A 16,047-nucleotide genomic window follows, 5' to 3' on the forward strand; every position below is an offset into this window, starting at 1 on the left:
ATCCACTCCCCTAGATTCTGTCTGAGGGTAAGACTATTCACATCCCTGGCCAATGATCTGAGGGAGTACAGTAGGCACTCTGAAAATTGATTATGGGTTCTCACCATCACCCATAGCTTTCTGCAGACTGAGTGCTCAAAATATAAGCTTTATTAGAATTCCCTCCTCTGGCTTGAATTTTTTTTATTTCTAGCACTTGGATCACATGGGGTGGTATGCTCCTTCTGTGCAGGCTTAGCTGCCACCTCACTTAGAAGGCTGGCATCTTAATATTAGCTTTTAAGACCTCAACGCTATTATTTCTGGTAATCAGACACCATCTGACTTCTTTACTACATTTTGCTATAGCACTGATATTTTAGTAATCATTTCATGAGGAGAGGTAGTAAGCAGGGCCACATGATAAGAATGAGTTGTTCTTAGATGAGGGCTTATGATTAAATGTAAGCTCAAAGTCCATTTCTATATCTAAGGTTCATATATATCCCTCGTCCACATTAGAGATAGCGTTTTCAGCTTCTAATATAAGAAGACATTTGGTAGTTCTAATAATATCATTAGTCTAATCCATGGTATAGAATTTTAAATACTATTGAGAAGAGAAAAATATACATACACAGGAAAGCTTTTTAGATTAAAATTCATGAAATGTTCACTTACATCGATTAAAACCTTAAGTGGCTGACCATTGTTTAAGAAAACAATGAGCATTATACAAAAGGCAAAAATCTCAATAGCCCTCATTCACTAAGGCAAAACTATGTATGCAGGACTAAGACATGTCACAAAAAGCAATGAAAGTATCAAAATAGCAAATATGTGATAGTCTTAGGTTGTCAGTTATTGGGCAACTTTACAAGGAAGAGATTTGAAGCAAACTCCAATGACTTCTAAATCTACAACCTTGGGATAGCAGTCATTTGCTTCTCACACTACAGCATTCCACGTTTAAGTCCAAAGGAGTATTTCAGTTCCTTTAATTCACAACAGGGGTGTTTAAAGGTAAAGTCCAGTTCCCTTTACTGATTTAGAAATAGTGAGACTTCCAAGTCAAATCCTTCTGATGTGGTCTACAAAGAATGCCGTACATCTCGGAAAGACAAAATCTAAGATCCTACAGCACACGGCCTGCTCACCAAGGGTTGAAAAGAAGCGTGGCCAGAAGTGCGTGACTAGCTTCTCCACATTCAAGAACAAGTTTCAGCCTCTGACATCCGTTTCTTTCTTTTAATGATCATTGGTTTTCTTCATGTTTGATATCCTTGCTTGCACAAGGTGTCTTGTCTTCAGTCCTTCGTGGGTAGTGCATCAAATCTGTTCTTAAATTGGCCTGTCATTTCAGACAGGATATGCCCAGGGTTGTATTTGGGCTCCAATGGACTTGCTTTAATGTCATGTCATTGTGTGTTGCTGTGAGGCTGGTTTTCAAATGCAGCAGAGCCGCTGATGGTGGAAAGGCTGCAGAGGTGCTTCCAGACTACGATCCGGTGATCCGCTTGTGAGAGAACTGACTACTGAAGAGCAGATGAGCATTGTCTGGTATAGGAACATACAGTGAGACCCTTAGGTGGGAAGGCACTCAAAGTAGGTTTAGGGAGGAGGTGCTTCCTCAAAGCAGACTCAGCCTTCATTATGAGTCACTTTCCATCTGGGTCCCCACTCCAGCGCCACCGAGGAATAGCCTACTCATAGAGACCCTGTAGTGGGTTCTCAAGAGTCCAGGTCTCTGCAGAAGATCGCATCTGTCTTCCTGGAGTGGGCGATGGGTTTGACCTACTGACCCTGGGGGATTAGTAGCTCACAGTGTAACCAACTGTGCCACCAGGACTGCTTTCCAGATATGTATGGCTGGGTTTTGTTTCTTTGTTTGTTTTCCATTGCAACAGGTTATGGAACCCAGTAGAGAAAGAGAGTGCCCTGGGGATGACAGCTGGTGTCAGAATGGGCGAAATGCTTGTCAGACTTCAGCCAGATCCTAGGAATTGACTGTGTTGATGGCAGTTATCCTCCCTACTGTCTTAGTCGTCTGTAACAGAAATACAAGTGTGTGGCTTTTACAAACAACTTTTGTTGTTGTTTTTTTTTACTGTGTGGAGGGACATACGGAAAGGCCTTCTTTCTCTGTCTGCTGGTGCAAGGTCCTTGTCTGCTCAGCTTGTTATTTGGTTCTTTTCAGAACTCTATGTGGTTTGACATCAGTCTTCTCCCATCTGTTTGTCTTGCATGCTTGTTGAATGTATATATAATTGTCTCAAAAGAGGTTGATTTAAGGCACACCCTATAGCAATACAGTCTTAGTAACTTTATAATAATGACTATCCTCAAATGAGATTGATAAGCATAGGGGACACAGTTTAATCCTTAACATTCTACCCTTTTCCCCCGCAAATTAATGTCCCTCCCAAATGCAAAGCACATTAACCCATTCACATCAACCTGAAAATGTTATATCCATTCATAATTCAAAATCTGATTTTCTGAATTATCTAAAAGACTTTAGATGAGGCAAAACACCTCTCATCTTTGAACATATAAAATCTAGAACCCAATTTATGTGCTTCCAGTGTACAATGATAGAGCAGGAATATGCTAGACATTTTCTTTATAAATGAGAGAAATTGGAGGGAGCAAAGGGTTCGTGGATATCAAGCAAGTCCAAAATCAAACAGAACAATTTACATTAGCTTACAAATAACCTTTTTTTTTTTTTGGAGGGGTGGTGGTGTGGTGGGGGTAGGGCATTTTGAGACCCTATAGGTAATGGCCCACCCTCCAGACTCTGGATTTTGGCCAAGATCATTGAATCCTGGGTGGAATTCCCTTTGCCCTGCACTTCGGCTCCATTGTCTATACCCGCTGAGCTTGCACCTCAGCTCCCATGGCTTTGGGAGGCCCCGTTGTCCTGGTGCTCCAGTGAATAGCTCAGTCAGGCAGCCTGCGCAGCAGTGTTCTCCTGGGGCGTGGCAACACTCTCCTCTCATGATTGGGTAGCAGTTCTTTCCCATGGCAGCCCCACACCTGGAACTGAGTTAGTAAAGATAAAACTATTGGAATCCTAGAAGTCCATGGCCTAACCCTTTGAAAACCTGTGTGCCTGGATTGAATTGGCTCCCCCTAAAGTTTGTGTCAAATGGCTAAGTCACGATTCTGAGTGGTTTGATAGCTATTTAGTGGACGTTACGTAATGATCCCCGGATGAGATCTGATACAGTAAACCAGTAAGAGAATTAAGGCTGCGATGCAGCTTGGTAAAGTGGCTGGACATGGAAAAAGGGGGCAACCTATGACAAGATGGGTTGATACAGTGACTGTGTCTGCGGGTGTTGAACATAAGAACGAGCGTGAGGGTGGCGCAGGGTTTCCTTCTGTTGTCTATAGGGCTGCTATGAGTAGGAGCCAGCTTAATAGCACCCAGCACTGACAACAGTCACATTCTGAGTTACTGTCACAGCCCTGAAGGAGCCCTGGCGGTTAATGGGCTATAGAGCTGCTAACTGCAAGGTTAGCTGTTTGAGTCCCTAGTCACTCGGTGGGAAAATGAGTCTATTTACACCCTTAAAGATTTAAGTCTCAGAAACCTAAAGGGACAGACAGCTCTACTCTGTCCTATAAGGTCTTTGAGTCAGAAACAACTAAATGGCAGTGAGTTTTTTAATTTGGTCACAGCCCCAAAGTAAGTTAAGCTGGTCTCCCTGGTTGGGGGTCTGCCCAAACTTTTAATCAGACCAGAGATCAAAAGCCAGAGAAGAAACTCTAGTGATTGTTAAGCATTGAGCCCACCAGTCCCTCTGAGGCAGGAATGAGAAAGAAGCAAGCAGCTAGCAGGGATCTACTACCACCAAGAAAGAAGAGTCAGGCCTTGAGTGCCTCCTTTCAGACCTGTGGCCCCTGTACTGAGAAACTCTGAGATCCGGAGGAAGATTGACAGCTCCAGGGAACAAGGAGCCTACAGATGGCTGAAAGGAAACCAGGACCTTTCTGCAGAGCACCTGAGAGAGAAAGCCTTTCCCTATTGCTGACACAAACACCGGGCTTCTAGCCAAGGAGACTGAAGGGAATAAACTGCTTGTTAACGCCTTCCCCTTGTGGTATTTCACTTTAAGCAGACCTGGTCGACTAAGACACCATGGTGCCTGCCTTTGACATCAGGTAGCCCTGCTGTCTGTGCTCCGTCCAACCTTTCTGATCATCTTTGAAAGGCCCCAACGATGATCCTTCTTTTCTTGGAGGGCGAACGATGGAAATGTTTTGGCTGGTTTACTGCCTGTAGAATTCCAAGAGACAGAGAGCATTCTTTCTTGTGTTCTTTCAATGTTTCTTTCCATCTGGTTTGGCAAGCCCTGGTGGTGCTGTGAGTTGTTCAGTGGGCTTCTAACTGGAAGGTTGGTGTTTCAAGCCCACCAGCTGATCTACAGGACAAAAATGAGACTTTCTGCTCCCATAAAGAATTACAGCCTCAGTTACCCCTAGGAAGCTGTTCTACTCTGCCCCAGAGGCTCTCTATGAATCAGGTCAGCTCAAAAGAAGCTCATTTGGTTTGGGGGTCCGTCTAAGCTGACAAGCTTTCTCCTGTGTTTGGTGCTCATTTTACCCATCACTCACAAACCTACTCTGTTTTACAAAAGAGTCAGCAGCCACCATATAGACTATGAGTCCTTGGTGAAAACTCTAGGATAATTCTTAGTTTGTGCAGTAGAATTTTCCAGATGTTTAAGTTTTCTTTTCGTTTTGCCCAGTTTAAGGCCATCTCCTTTATTTTGGATTTTACGTTGCGCTGAAAGGAGAAACCCCACAGCTCCTTCCAGGTCTTATTGAGAAATCTGCACAGTCAGCTTTTCGAAGTCCATCACTTATGCATTCTATTTTCCACCACACATTTTAACATAATTCGGACAAGTGCCTTGCCACTGCATAAAAAGCTTCGCCTTCCTCCACTGTTTCATCAAATGCTGATCATTTTCTTTTACAGCCTCAGCAGAAGCGTATTTAGCACCCACCTTTCTGCCAACAGCCTGCTGCTGGCGTCATATGTGTGTCCTAAGGCCCGGTCAGAATTGCCTCTGATGTGCATAATGCTTCCAACGGTGTCTTCGAGGCAATTTAGACTTTTGCCACCTTAAAACGTCTTCAGTCTCCACCCATCCCCCAATCCCAAAACTTCCACGTTGTAGGTATTTGTGAGGCTAGCACCCCCACTGTCAGTACCAGGTTCCTAGTTACGTGGTAACAGAAATAGCACAAGTGGGTGGCTGTCATCAGCAAATTTATTTTCTCACAGTTTAGGAGGCTATGAGTCTGTGAATTCAGGGTACTACTGGCTCTAGGGAAGGTTTTCTGACTCTATTGACTTTCGTGGAAAAAAGAAACCCTCCGGCTTGCTTGTTTCATCACTTTGTAAAACTCAAAAATGATTGATTTACGACACACCTGTCATCCATCCACTCATTAGCATAACAAAGACAACACATTCCCTAAAGAAATATAAACACAGGCATAGAAGTCAATATTCACAAATATTGGGGGGATTACATTTTAATCCTTAACACCTGCTGAAGCTAAAGCAGCCTGTCACGGCTACTATTTCACAGTTTGTTTTGAGTGGAAGGTGATAGTTAATAGCTCCAAGAGAAGCTTCCATTGGAATGGGACACGAGGTAGCCTTGGTTTTCATCTGCCTTTCTGCACCAATGTTGAGCTTTTTATTAGGTGTATTTCCTTGCGTACATTCTATGTGCTAATTTTCAAGTAGGGGTGTTTCTGAGTATGATGAGTTTTCTGCGTGTATATATAGAAAAACTTACACTAAATATCCCAAACCTTTTGCCATTGACTTGATGATGATTCCCAGCGAGCCTGTAGCACAGAGAAGAAGCGTCCCATGGGCTTGCCAAGAGTAGACATCTTCCAAGAAGCAGACCGCCACCTCTCTCTCCTGTGGAGCAGTGTGTTTGTTCTAACAATCACAGTACCTTCAACATGGCACCTACAGGTTTCCTTCTTAAATGTAGCATTGAGTGTAATATGTACGATGGACATTTCATGTAATGGATTTAACTATTACTCACCCATCAGTAGTTTCATTTTTTTTTAATCAAAACCTCCTTCTACCTTTTTGAAAGAACTAATATCTCACACTGGTGGTTCTAACTGCTGACCTATCAGTTGACAGTCATGTAAGTGCTTCACCACACACTTCCACTTAGACTCCTTCAATTGACAATATATTGGAAGTGATGATGGATCATCACTTTCTAATGCATAGGATTCTATAACTGCCCTTATACCACTTAGGCACTTGTTTGATTAGTGTAGTTCATAGTGAGCTTTGTCATTTTCAAACCATGACTTTGTCAGCAAGGTCACGAACTAACCCATTCCATTGGAGGACCATGAGTCATTTGCCACTGAGTGAATGTTCAAGCTACTATGTGGATCATCCCCACTTATCAGTTTGTCATACTGTGGTGACATGCATATTGCTGTGATGCTGACAGCAGTGCCACCTGTACTTCACCTGCCAGCAAGGTTGTCCATGGTGAACAGGTTCTAGTGGAGCCTTTGGACTGAAAACAAGCTAGCTAGAAGGATGAGCTACTAAAAACTTTATGGATACCAATAAAATATTGTCTGATATAGTGCTGGCAAATTAGTCCCTAAAGCTGTAAGCACTCAGAATACACTTCCTCATATATACCAGGAAATTTGGAAGAAAGCTACTAGGCCCACTGACTAGGAGAGATCCATATTTGTACCCATTCCCAAAAAAGGTGAACCAACAGAATGCTAAAGATCATCTAACAATGGTTGCAGCAGTACATTGACAAGGAACTGCCAGAGGATATCATTGCTGATGTCCGATAGATCTGAACTGAAAGCAAAGAACACCAGGAAGATGTTTACTTGTGTTTTATTGACTATGCCAAGGCATTCAACTATGGATCCAAGCAAACTATGGATAACCTTGAAAAGAATGGGAATTCTAGAACACTTTGTTGTGCTCTCGCAGAACTTGTACATGGATCAAGAGACATTTGTGCAGAGGGAATGCTACCTGGCTTGAAATCAGGAAAGGTGTGCAACATGGTTACATCTTCTCCTCATACTTTTCAAAATTTATGTTGAGCAAGTCATCCGAGAAGGTGGCTCATATGAAGACCGGGGCATCAGGCTTGAAGGAAAGCTTATTGACAACCTACACTGTACAGTGACACAACCCTTCTTAAGAAAGTGAAAAGGACCTGAAGCACTCACTGGTAAAGGTCAAGGATGGCAGCCTTCAGTATGAAGGGCAACTGAACGTAAAGGTGGGCAGAATCCTCATAACTGGACCAGTGGGTAGCATGACAATAAGTGGAGAAAAGGTTTGCATTGTCAAGAATTTTGTCATACTCGTTTCCCTGCTAATCATGTTATGTGTATCTTCCTCTTCATTTGTCTTTGTCTTCTTAATTTATTCTTTTTTTAATTCACAATAACATTGTTTTATTTGTTCTAGAGTTCATAAAATGGTAATCAGTAGGTTTTTCCATCAAGATTATGGACAGTACTGAAGAATATTGTTATCCTGGATAGATTTTTTAAAAATCATTTTATTGGGGTCTTAATTTATTCTTTTATAATTTTTAAGAGATTGACTTAGGACACACCTTACATAACTGCTGGGTCAGTAACATCAGAGATAACTCATTTCCAGATGGGATTGTGACTACAAGTATAGAGATTAAGATTTACAACACATATTTTTCTGTGACACAAGTGACTTCTTAACAAAGAGGATTTCTTTCCCTTCTGCTCTGTGTTCTGCTGTAGACATAAGTATCTAGAAGAATAAGCCTGGAAGTAGTTGTCGTCAAGATGAGGGATATAAGCCCAGTACCTCAGAAATAGCTTGGGGCTTCGAAAAGTTTGAAGGTTCCATATCTTTTCATTCCATTTTGCCACAGATTTTGTGAAGCCACTCCCATTGTTAAAGGACCTGATGCAAAAGGCTTAGGTGGAGAGCAGGTGCTTTGAGGATGATAAGGGCAGGGAATGTGCGGATGTGTTTTGCAAGGTTGATGTGTGTGTGGATTGTGATGGGAGTTGTATGAGTCCCTAATAAAGTGTTTTTAAAAATATTTTTAATGCTGTGGGAAAAAAAATAAGGTGCCAAGCATTGGAAACAAAAGGGACAGCTCTGATGGCCAAACCGTAGATAGAGCACATAACTGTGTGTTATCTCCTTCGAATTCTCAGTTCCTCAGACCTGGTGGCTCCTCCCATCCTTTTTCACTCATTAGAGAATATGGTACCTTGCTGATCCAGAGTATTTGTGATATTTTAGGACCTGGTGTTATTTGAGGATGTGGCTGTAGAATTTACCCAGGAAGAGTGGTCTTTGCTGGATTTATCTCAAAGGAAACTCTACAGAGATGTGATGATGGAAACCTTTTGGAACCTGGACTCAGGTACGGATATTTACAATCAAAATAAATACATTTGGATTACACTGATAGATTAATACTCTTGATGTTAAAAGACTTGACGCTCTTTAAGTGTGCGTGTAGGCATTGCCTTCGAGGATAACTTTGGAGAAGAGGGGTTTGTGAGTTAGTGCTTGAAGGTGGCTATTACAAATTTGTCATAATTATTTTGATGTGAATAAACTTATACCTGCCCATCCTCAGTTTTACTGTTGGAGAAATGTGCTTCTCTGCCTTCCCTCATGATCTTCCTTTGCTTATGGCCACGGTGTTAAACACACTCCTTTGTCTTCCTGAAGCGCAAGGGAAGGCTCTTAGGAGAGGGGAGCTGTGTTCCTGAGAGTGCCCGAATGGCAAGAATCTTTTGCGAGACCATCCTTTCTGTGATTGAAGTATATTGAAAGAAATCGGGTTATAAAAGTCTCTTGGGTGAGAAGACTGAACTTTTGCCCATACCATGGTTGGCTTTTTGTTTTACTACACTTGATCTTAGCCAAAAGGCCAAGAAGCGATGGCTTTTTGTTTTATCTTCAATAATTTCTCTGACCTTTCTGTGTTTATTTGGAGGGGGAAAAGTCCTCCACCATTTTCATTTTTTAATATTGTTGGCAGAATTCAAGGATCCAGGATTGCCTGTCATTGTTTCGGACAAAGACAGAGACCAGGGTAATTAGAGAAATTCTTAAGTTTATTTTTACAAGTACTAGACAGAATGACTGCTTCAAAGGTTCAGTGAAAATCAAGCAATTTTTATACCTTAAACCATGTTCCAGAAAACACAACAACCCAAACTGGTTTTATAATGATCACAGGAAGCACTTAAGAGAATTTGCAGTGATCACGGGACACAATTGATACTCTGAACAATGTGACAAACAGACAGGTACTTCACTGATCATGGGAAATTATCTATACCTGCATCTCCCCAGAGGTCACTAGACAACCACTCCTGAAGCTTCATCTGAATTGGGGAATGCTCCTGTGCCTGGCCTCACCCAATCACTATCCCTAAGTTCTCTGATGGGGGATGCTTCATGCCTGGCTGCTTATCTAAATGGCCTTAGTATCTCCTCCGTGAACTAGATATCCCTATTGATTAAGCTTAAAATGAACTTTGACTGCAAGGGCAGGGGCTGTTACATTTTTGGAATTTTAGCAAAAACCAAATCTTAAATTATATTTTTAGTATTTTGATTGACAGCCAGCTAACTCTTGGTGGTGTGCTGGTTATAAGTTGGACTGCTATCCCCAAGGTCAGGAGGTCAAAACCATAGCTGCTCTCTGGGAGACAAATGAGGTTTTCTAATCCTGTCAAGATTACAGTCTCTGCATAGGGAGATAAGTTGTTGAAGTTGTTGAAAATAAAATGATGACCTAATATGTTGAACCCCCTACTTAATTCATACATACAGACAAACCAGAGAACATGAACAAAACTTCAACAAAGAAACTATTAAGGCAGTCAATAAAGTTATTCTAACATAGCATTTCCACGCAGAGAGAATCATCTTTTCCCTCTGAGTTTTGGTGGAATTAAACCACTAGTCATTAATTGAACAATTTCTAACAATAAATAAAAAGCCAAGCGCACTTCCCCCCCCCAAAAAAAAATAAAGAATTACAGTCTCTTAGTGTTTTGCCATGGCTCAGGGTCCCAAGAAACACTTAAAGCATGTTGTAGCACCTAAGCTTTGGATGCTCAACAAACTAATGGGCATTATTGCACCTCATCCATTGATGGGTCCCCATAAGCTGAGTGTCTCCCTCTCATAATTTTCCTCAGGAACAGGCTTAAGTATGCCTTAATTGGAGATGAGGTAAAGAGAATATGTATGCATTGCTTCATCAGAATTGATGGCAAGATTTGAAATGACATCACATACCCTGCTGGACTCGTGGACATCATCAGCATTGAGAAGACAGGTCAGCAGTTCCGCCTGATAGATGACTGCATGGATGGTTTTGCTGTTCATTGTACCACAACTGCAGAGAGGCAAAGACACTCACTGCCTCATGGGGCCATAACTTGGGCACGGAAGCTTGGATTTGCAATGCACTGGGGCAAGAAGGAGCTTCTTCAAAGAATTCATGATTGGCCAGGCCGAGTGGCCCCGGGCAGATGTGAGATGGCAGGACCAAGATGGCAGGGCAGGTGGTGCAGGCTGTGCATCTGGAATCGGACACATTCCTCGTCTGCCTCGACCACGCCCTGGGCACCAAGGAGGAGGTGATGGGGCTGTGCATTGGGGAATTGAATGACGGCACAAGGAGTGACTCAAAATTTGCACACACTGGAGTTGAGTAGCGAAGAGTTGGTAAAAATGTTGACACTGAAGATTATTCACATTGATTCTGTCGTCAACATGAGACATCCTGATAAAAGGAAGGACCCAGTGGAGATTTCTCCAGAGACGTTGTCTGTGGCTTCAACAGACACAGAGAGATGAGTTGAACTCACAGGTTGCCCCATGAGAATGGCGGACTAGTACCATTCTCATCCTTATAAAACTTTCTCGTATTGAGGTTCGCATACAAGCCAGGTACCAGATGATGGACCAAGGCTTTTTAGGATTGATTTTTTTTTTCCTGTTTCAGTGAAGATAAAAACACCAAGACTGGTTAGGTGGTTTACACTTGCTTCCAATCCATACAGACCTAGAAGAGTCAGAATATGAGAGAATTGAAATCTCAATCCATATTGTGCCTCATGTCACCACTGGGAAAGGGTGCCTTGAATCAGCAGTAGAGTTACCCAAGATCCTCTACCAGGAGGAGCAGGAAGCACATAAGAGGATCCACAGCCTTACACATCTGAACTCGGTAACCAAGATCCATAATGGTTCTGTGTTTACCAAGAACCTGTGTAGGCGGACATCAGCAGTCAGCGCGCTTCTCCTGCAGTGGTTGGAGGACAGACTGGAGCAAAACCAACAGCATTTGCAGGAGTTGCAACAAGAAAAAGAAGAGCTTATGCAAGAACTTTCTTTCCTGGTATAAGGCAGGAGACAAAATGGGGAAAGACAAAATACCCAGATATAAAAATTAATTACACTAAATTAATTTTGAAGATGTATAAAGTTCAAGGACTCACATTGGTAGGGGCACAGGTATTAAAGAGAATTAACTGAACAACTCTGTATCTTGATATAATTAAACAAACCTATGCCTGTGTTAAAATTGCACAGAGTAACATGTATACACACAGTAATGAATGCATGTAAGATCTGCTGAAACTGAATAAGGTCTATAATCTAGTTAACAATTATACCATCGTCAGTTTTTAAATTTTGAAGTTGCACTTTAATTATGTAAGATCTTTCCTATTGGGAAAACTGAGTGAAAAGTACATGACACTCATTGAACTATTTTTACAACTTCCTGTATGTCTACAATTACAAAATAAAAAGCTGTAAATATTAATTAAAAAATTACAATCTGAGAAGCCCAGAGGAGCAGTTCTACCTTGGCCTATAGGATCAGAATTGACTCAGTGAGTTAAGAGTTATTGATATTAACTTTATTCACAATACCTTACTGAATTAGTTAGTTTATTGTGCCAACCTGACTAATAAACACATGTGGGGTTAATTGAAGGGCGGAGGGATAAATGGCTCGGTGAGCCTCACCTTTCTAGTTCTCAGGTCTCTTGCTTTCTGATGGTTACACCAGGGTGTAGCTGCCTTAGCAGTTCCCTGCTTCAACTTGTAAGAGTGACTCCCTATAAGACATCCCCTAGGAGAAGCCAGCTGGACCTACCCTATGCAGCCCTGGGTGCTGGAGCAGCCATGTGGAGACCCCTGCCAGAGCTGCAATGCTTACACATTCACTGACTCTGCTTGTTTCCTGCTGTCAGCATCATTGTGTCAGTTTCATGAGATGGAGGACATATGGGTTAATGGGTTAATTTTGGACTTGTGGGCTTGGGCAGCACTGGGTTGGTATGTTTTTGATGCACACTTATGTTTTATATGAAACTCTCTTATACATGAGTTGCTGTGGATTTGTTTCTCTAATGTACTTAGACTAATACACTTACTATTTTGTGGTGGTATTTATACTGTAACGATATCACCTTCACTCTCCAACATCATTATTTACTAAGTATATTACTCTTAACCATTGCCAGAGCCCTGGTATTTTTTTTGTTGTTGTCAATATAAGCCTTGTTCCTCATTAGATTGTACTACTAATGTATTACTAATCTAAACATACCACTTAAAATTATTGGTCAGTTTTTCAACAGGATAATAATAGACAAAATGTGTGTATGAAGAACAACTCCTGGTCCTCCGAATTAGGAGTAATCTGTGAATTCCATAGTACTGAAGATGAGCACAGCAAATGCAGAAGGCTGATGAGGTTAGTATGATTCATATGACAGTGGGTAGTCACTCAAAAAGAATATTTAGATGTCAAGATGTTTGTGTTTGTAAAACGGATTTAAAAATAGCATGTTCACTTGATCTTCACAGCATATATTTTCCATAAATGTGAATCACGTGTTGACTGTTGACACCTGTTTAACATAAAACGATTTGAAGATCGACAGTAATGGTAGCACCCTTTGTAAAGTGTTCATGGCATTCAACATGAGATAACTCATGGAAGAAAATATGTATTCACTGTGAAGTATAATTTTGAAGTGGTAACAAATTTAACCCTCACAAATTGCTATCTTTTTTTAACAGAAGAAATACATTAGAGAGCCTCCTCGCAAGTAAAGAAGATAGAATCAAGAAATGTAAAGTACATAATCAGTGTGGAAAAACACTCAGTTGGACTGCAGATTTTACTGGAGTAAACCCTTCTGTGTATCCTGAGTCCGGAAAAGTCTTCATGAATCACACATCATTTAAGGATCGCTTCATATCTCACACTGCATACAAACCTTATGATTATATGGATTGTGCAAAAGCCTGTAATTGCCTCGCTTACATAAAACTTCATTCAACTATAGTTACTGGAGAAAAACTTGGTGACTGTAAGGAATATGGAGAACTCTGTAATTTTTCCTCATCCCTCACTAAACAAAAACCTCACAGTGGAGAGAGGCCTTATGAATGTAAGCAATGTGGGAAAGCTTTTAGTCAGGTTTCTGCCCTCGACAAACACCTAAGTGTTCATAGTACAGAGAGGCCTTTTGAATGTAAACAATGTGGGAAAGCTTTTAGTCATGTTTCTGCCCTTAATAAACACCTAAAGATTCATAGTGGAGAGAGGCCTTATGAATGTAAGCAATGTGGGAAAACCTTTAGTCGTTCCTCATACCTCAAGATCCATATTAGGACTCACAGTGGAGAGAAGCCATATGAGTGTAAGGAATGTCAGAAAGCCTTTAGTCATGTTTCAGCCCTCAGTAGACATATAAGAATTCACAGTGGAGAGAGGCCTTATGAATGTAAGGAATGTGGAAAAGCCTTTTGCCATTCCTCAAACCTCACTACACATCTAAGAACTCACAGTGGAGAGAGGCCTTACCAGTGTAAGGAATGTGAGAAAGCCTTTGGTGATTCATCAACACTCATTAAACATTTAAGAACCCACAGAGGAGACAAGATTTATGTGTGTAACAAATGTGGGAAAGCCTTTAGTCATGTTTCATCCCTCACTACACATTTCAGGACTCACAGTGGAGAGAGGCCTTATGAATGCAGCGAATGTGGGAAAGCCTTTAGTTATTTTTCAACTCTCACTAGACATCTAAGAATTCACAGTGGAGAGAGGCCTTATGCCTGTAAGGAATGTGGAAAAGCCTTTAGTGACCCATCAACTCTCATTAAACATTTAAGAATTCACAGTGGAGAGAAGCCTTATGGATGTAAACAATGTGAGAAAGCCTTTAGTCAGGTTTCAGCCCTCAACAGACACATAAAAACTCACAGAGGAGAGAGATCATATTAAAATGTATGGGAAAGACTAATATTTGTTATTACCTTGAGGAACACATAAAAAGTCTTGGTGAAATCTAAGGACTGGAAGAAAATTGTTAGTTGTTCCTCATGCCTCATTGGACATGGAAAAACTCCCAGGGGAGAGAGGACTGCTGAGTGTAAGGAATCTGGGAAACTCCTTAGATAGTTCTCAGGCTTTTGAAAACATTTGAGAAATTTTAGTGAAGAAAAATAATTTATGTGTAATAAATGATACAGAAAAGTATTAGACACGCCTCATCTTTTAAAAAAATACAAAGAAAGTATATGGGACATCAGCATGTAGTAGAAAGATGATGGTACAAGAAAGTTTTTTCTTTTCCCTCCAAACTTTTGGAGTTGTGAGGACTCACAGGTATTGGAAAGTCTTCACAGATTACCTCCACTGAACTGTGAGGAGCCAGATATGATTAAAATTATATAATAATGAAGAGCATGTAAATATGTACAAACTTTATGGAATTCTTACAGAGCATGTCATACATTACAGTATAGATCTATGGATGTAAAAGATGAGGAAAACCTTTAGTGTCCCTTCTCACAATCCCTGTGAAACCTCACAGAGATTCTTTATAGTCAGGGTACCAATTCAGTTGCAGCCCATGGCTATGGATAAATGTCAAGGTGTTACTTTGCTTCTGTCATAGACAAGTTATGTCAAAAGCGCATCGATCCATGAGTATCTTGAAGTGTGTGTTTTAAAAAAGATTTTATACTACACATTCTAATATAGGGTGTGCTTGTTAGAGAAAATTTTATTTTAATAAACGATTATGAGGAAAATCCTATCAGTATTCCTTAAACTTTTTTTTTTTTTTTTGCTTTTAGTCTTCTTTGTATGCAAAGCAGGATTTTCTTAAAGGATCTGGATTATTTATAGGTGGGGCTCTTCAGACTTTTTTGTGTGTGCTTTGTTTCTTTCATTTATCCTCCAAAACTATTATGATTCCCATTTATTGAAGAAAATAGGTGCCCCTTTAAAAAGGGGGTTTCAAGGGAAAATGTCACTTGGGGGCTCACTAATATCAACAGCCTATCTTATGAGAATGTAGCTTCTATTTTTCCAAGACCCAAAGCTTGTGTTTTGAGACATGGCTCACTTTTGGTGTTTCTATGTTTTCATCAGGAGTTGAAGATTCAACTCCTTGCCTGGGCTGCATTGGTGGATGCTGCTCCAATGGGGCATGTATTTTCAAAAGGTCCTGGAGGCTTATTCAGAGCAGCCATTTCATGTTAAATTGATAGCTTCCTTCATCACCCAAGTAAATGGCCTAGGAAAATGTGCCTGTGGCCCAGAATATTTCCCACAGAATTCCCAATGTTCATGCAATTATCTCATAATCATCATATGGAAATAATTGGGTACCTTAATTGTATGCATTAAGAATAGCTATAGAAGAAAGATAATTCAGAAACTCACCACAATATCTGTCAATAAATGAATTTGCCAAGGAAAACTTTAGTGAACAGTCTCATGCCATTGAGTCAGTACTGACTCATAGTGACTCGATAGTGCAGAGTAGAACTGCCCCTGTTTATTTTTGAGACTACAAATCTTTGCAGGCACAGAAAGCCTCATCTTTCTACCTCAGAGCTATTGGCAAATAACCACTATGCCACCAGGGCTGCTTTAGTCTACAATAGGAGAGGGAATT

At 40.9% G+C, this 16,047-nt stretch overlaps 1 protein-coding gene and 1 pseudogene across 1 annotated transcript in view; both read left to right on the forward strand.

The window, feature by feature from the left end:
• The window catches only part of LOC142446568 (uncharacterized), a 57,100-nt gene extending 41,935 nt beyond the window's left edge, over positions 1-15,165 (forward strand). The window contains 2 exon segments of the mRNA XM_075548319.1: positions 4,150-4,191; positions 13,399-15,165. Of these exon segments, the coding sequence (XP_075404434.1) occupies positions 4,150-4,191; positions 13,399-14,363 (1,007 nt within the window). The 3' untranslated portion in view covers positions 14,364-15,165.
• LOC142446557 (lys-63-specific deubiquitinase BRCC36 pseudogene) lies at positions 10,267-12,674 on the forward strand (annotated as a pseudogene).
• Positions 15,166-16,047: the final 882 nt, after the last annotated feature.

The sequence above is a fragment of the Tenrec ecaudatus genome, chromosome 1, assembly GCF_050624435.1.
Source record: "Tenrec ecaudatus isolate mTenEca1 chromosome 1, mTenEca1.hap1, whole genome shotgun sequence".
In the NCBI taxonomy this organism is placed as follows: domain Eukaryota; kingdom Metazoa; phylum Chordata; class Mammalia; order Afrosoricida; family Tenrecidae; genus Tenrec; species Tenrec ecaudatus.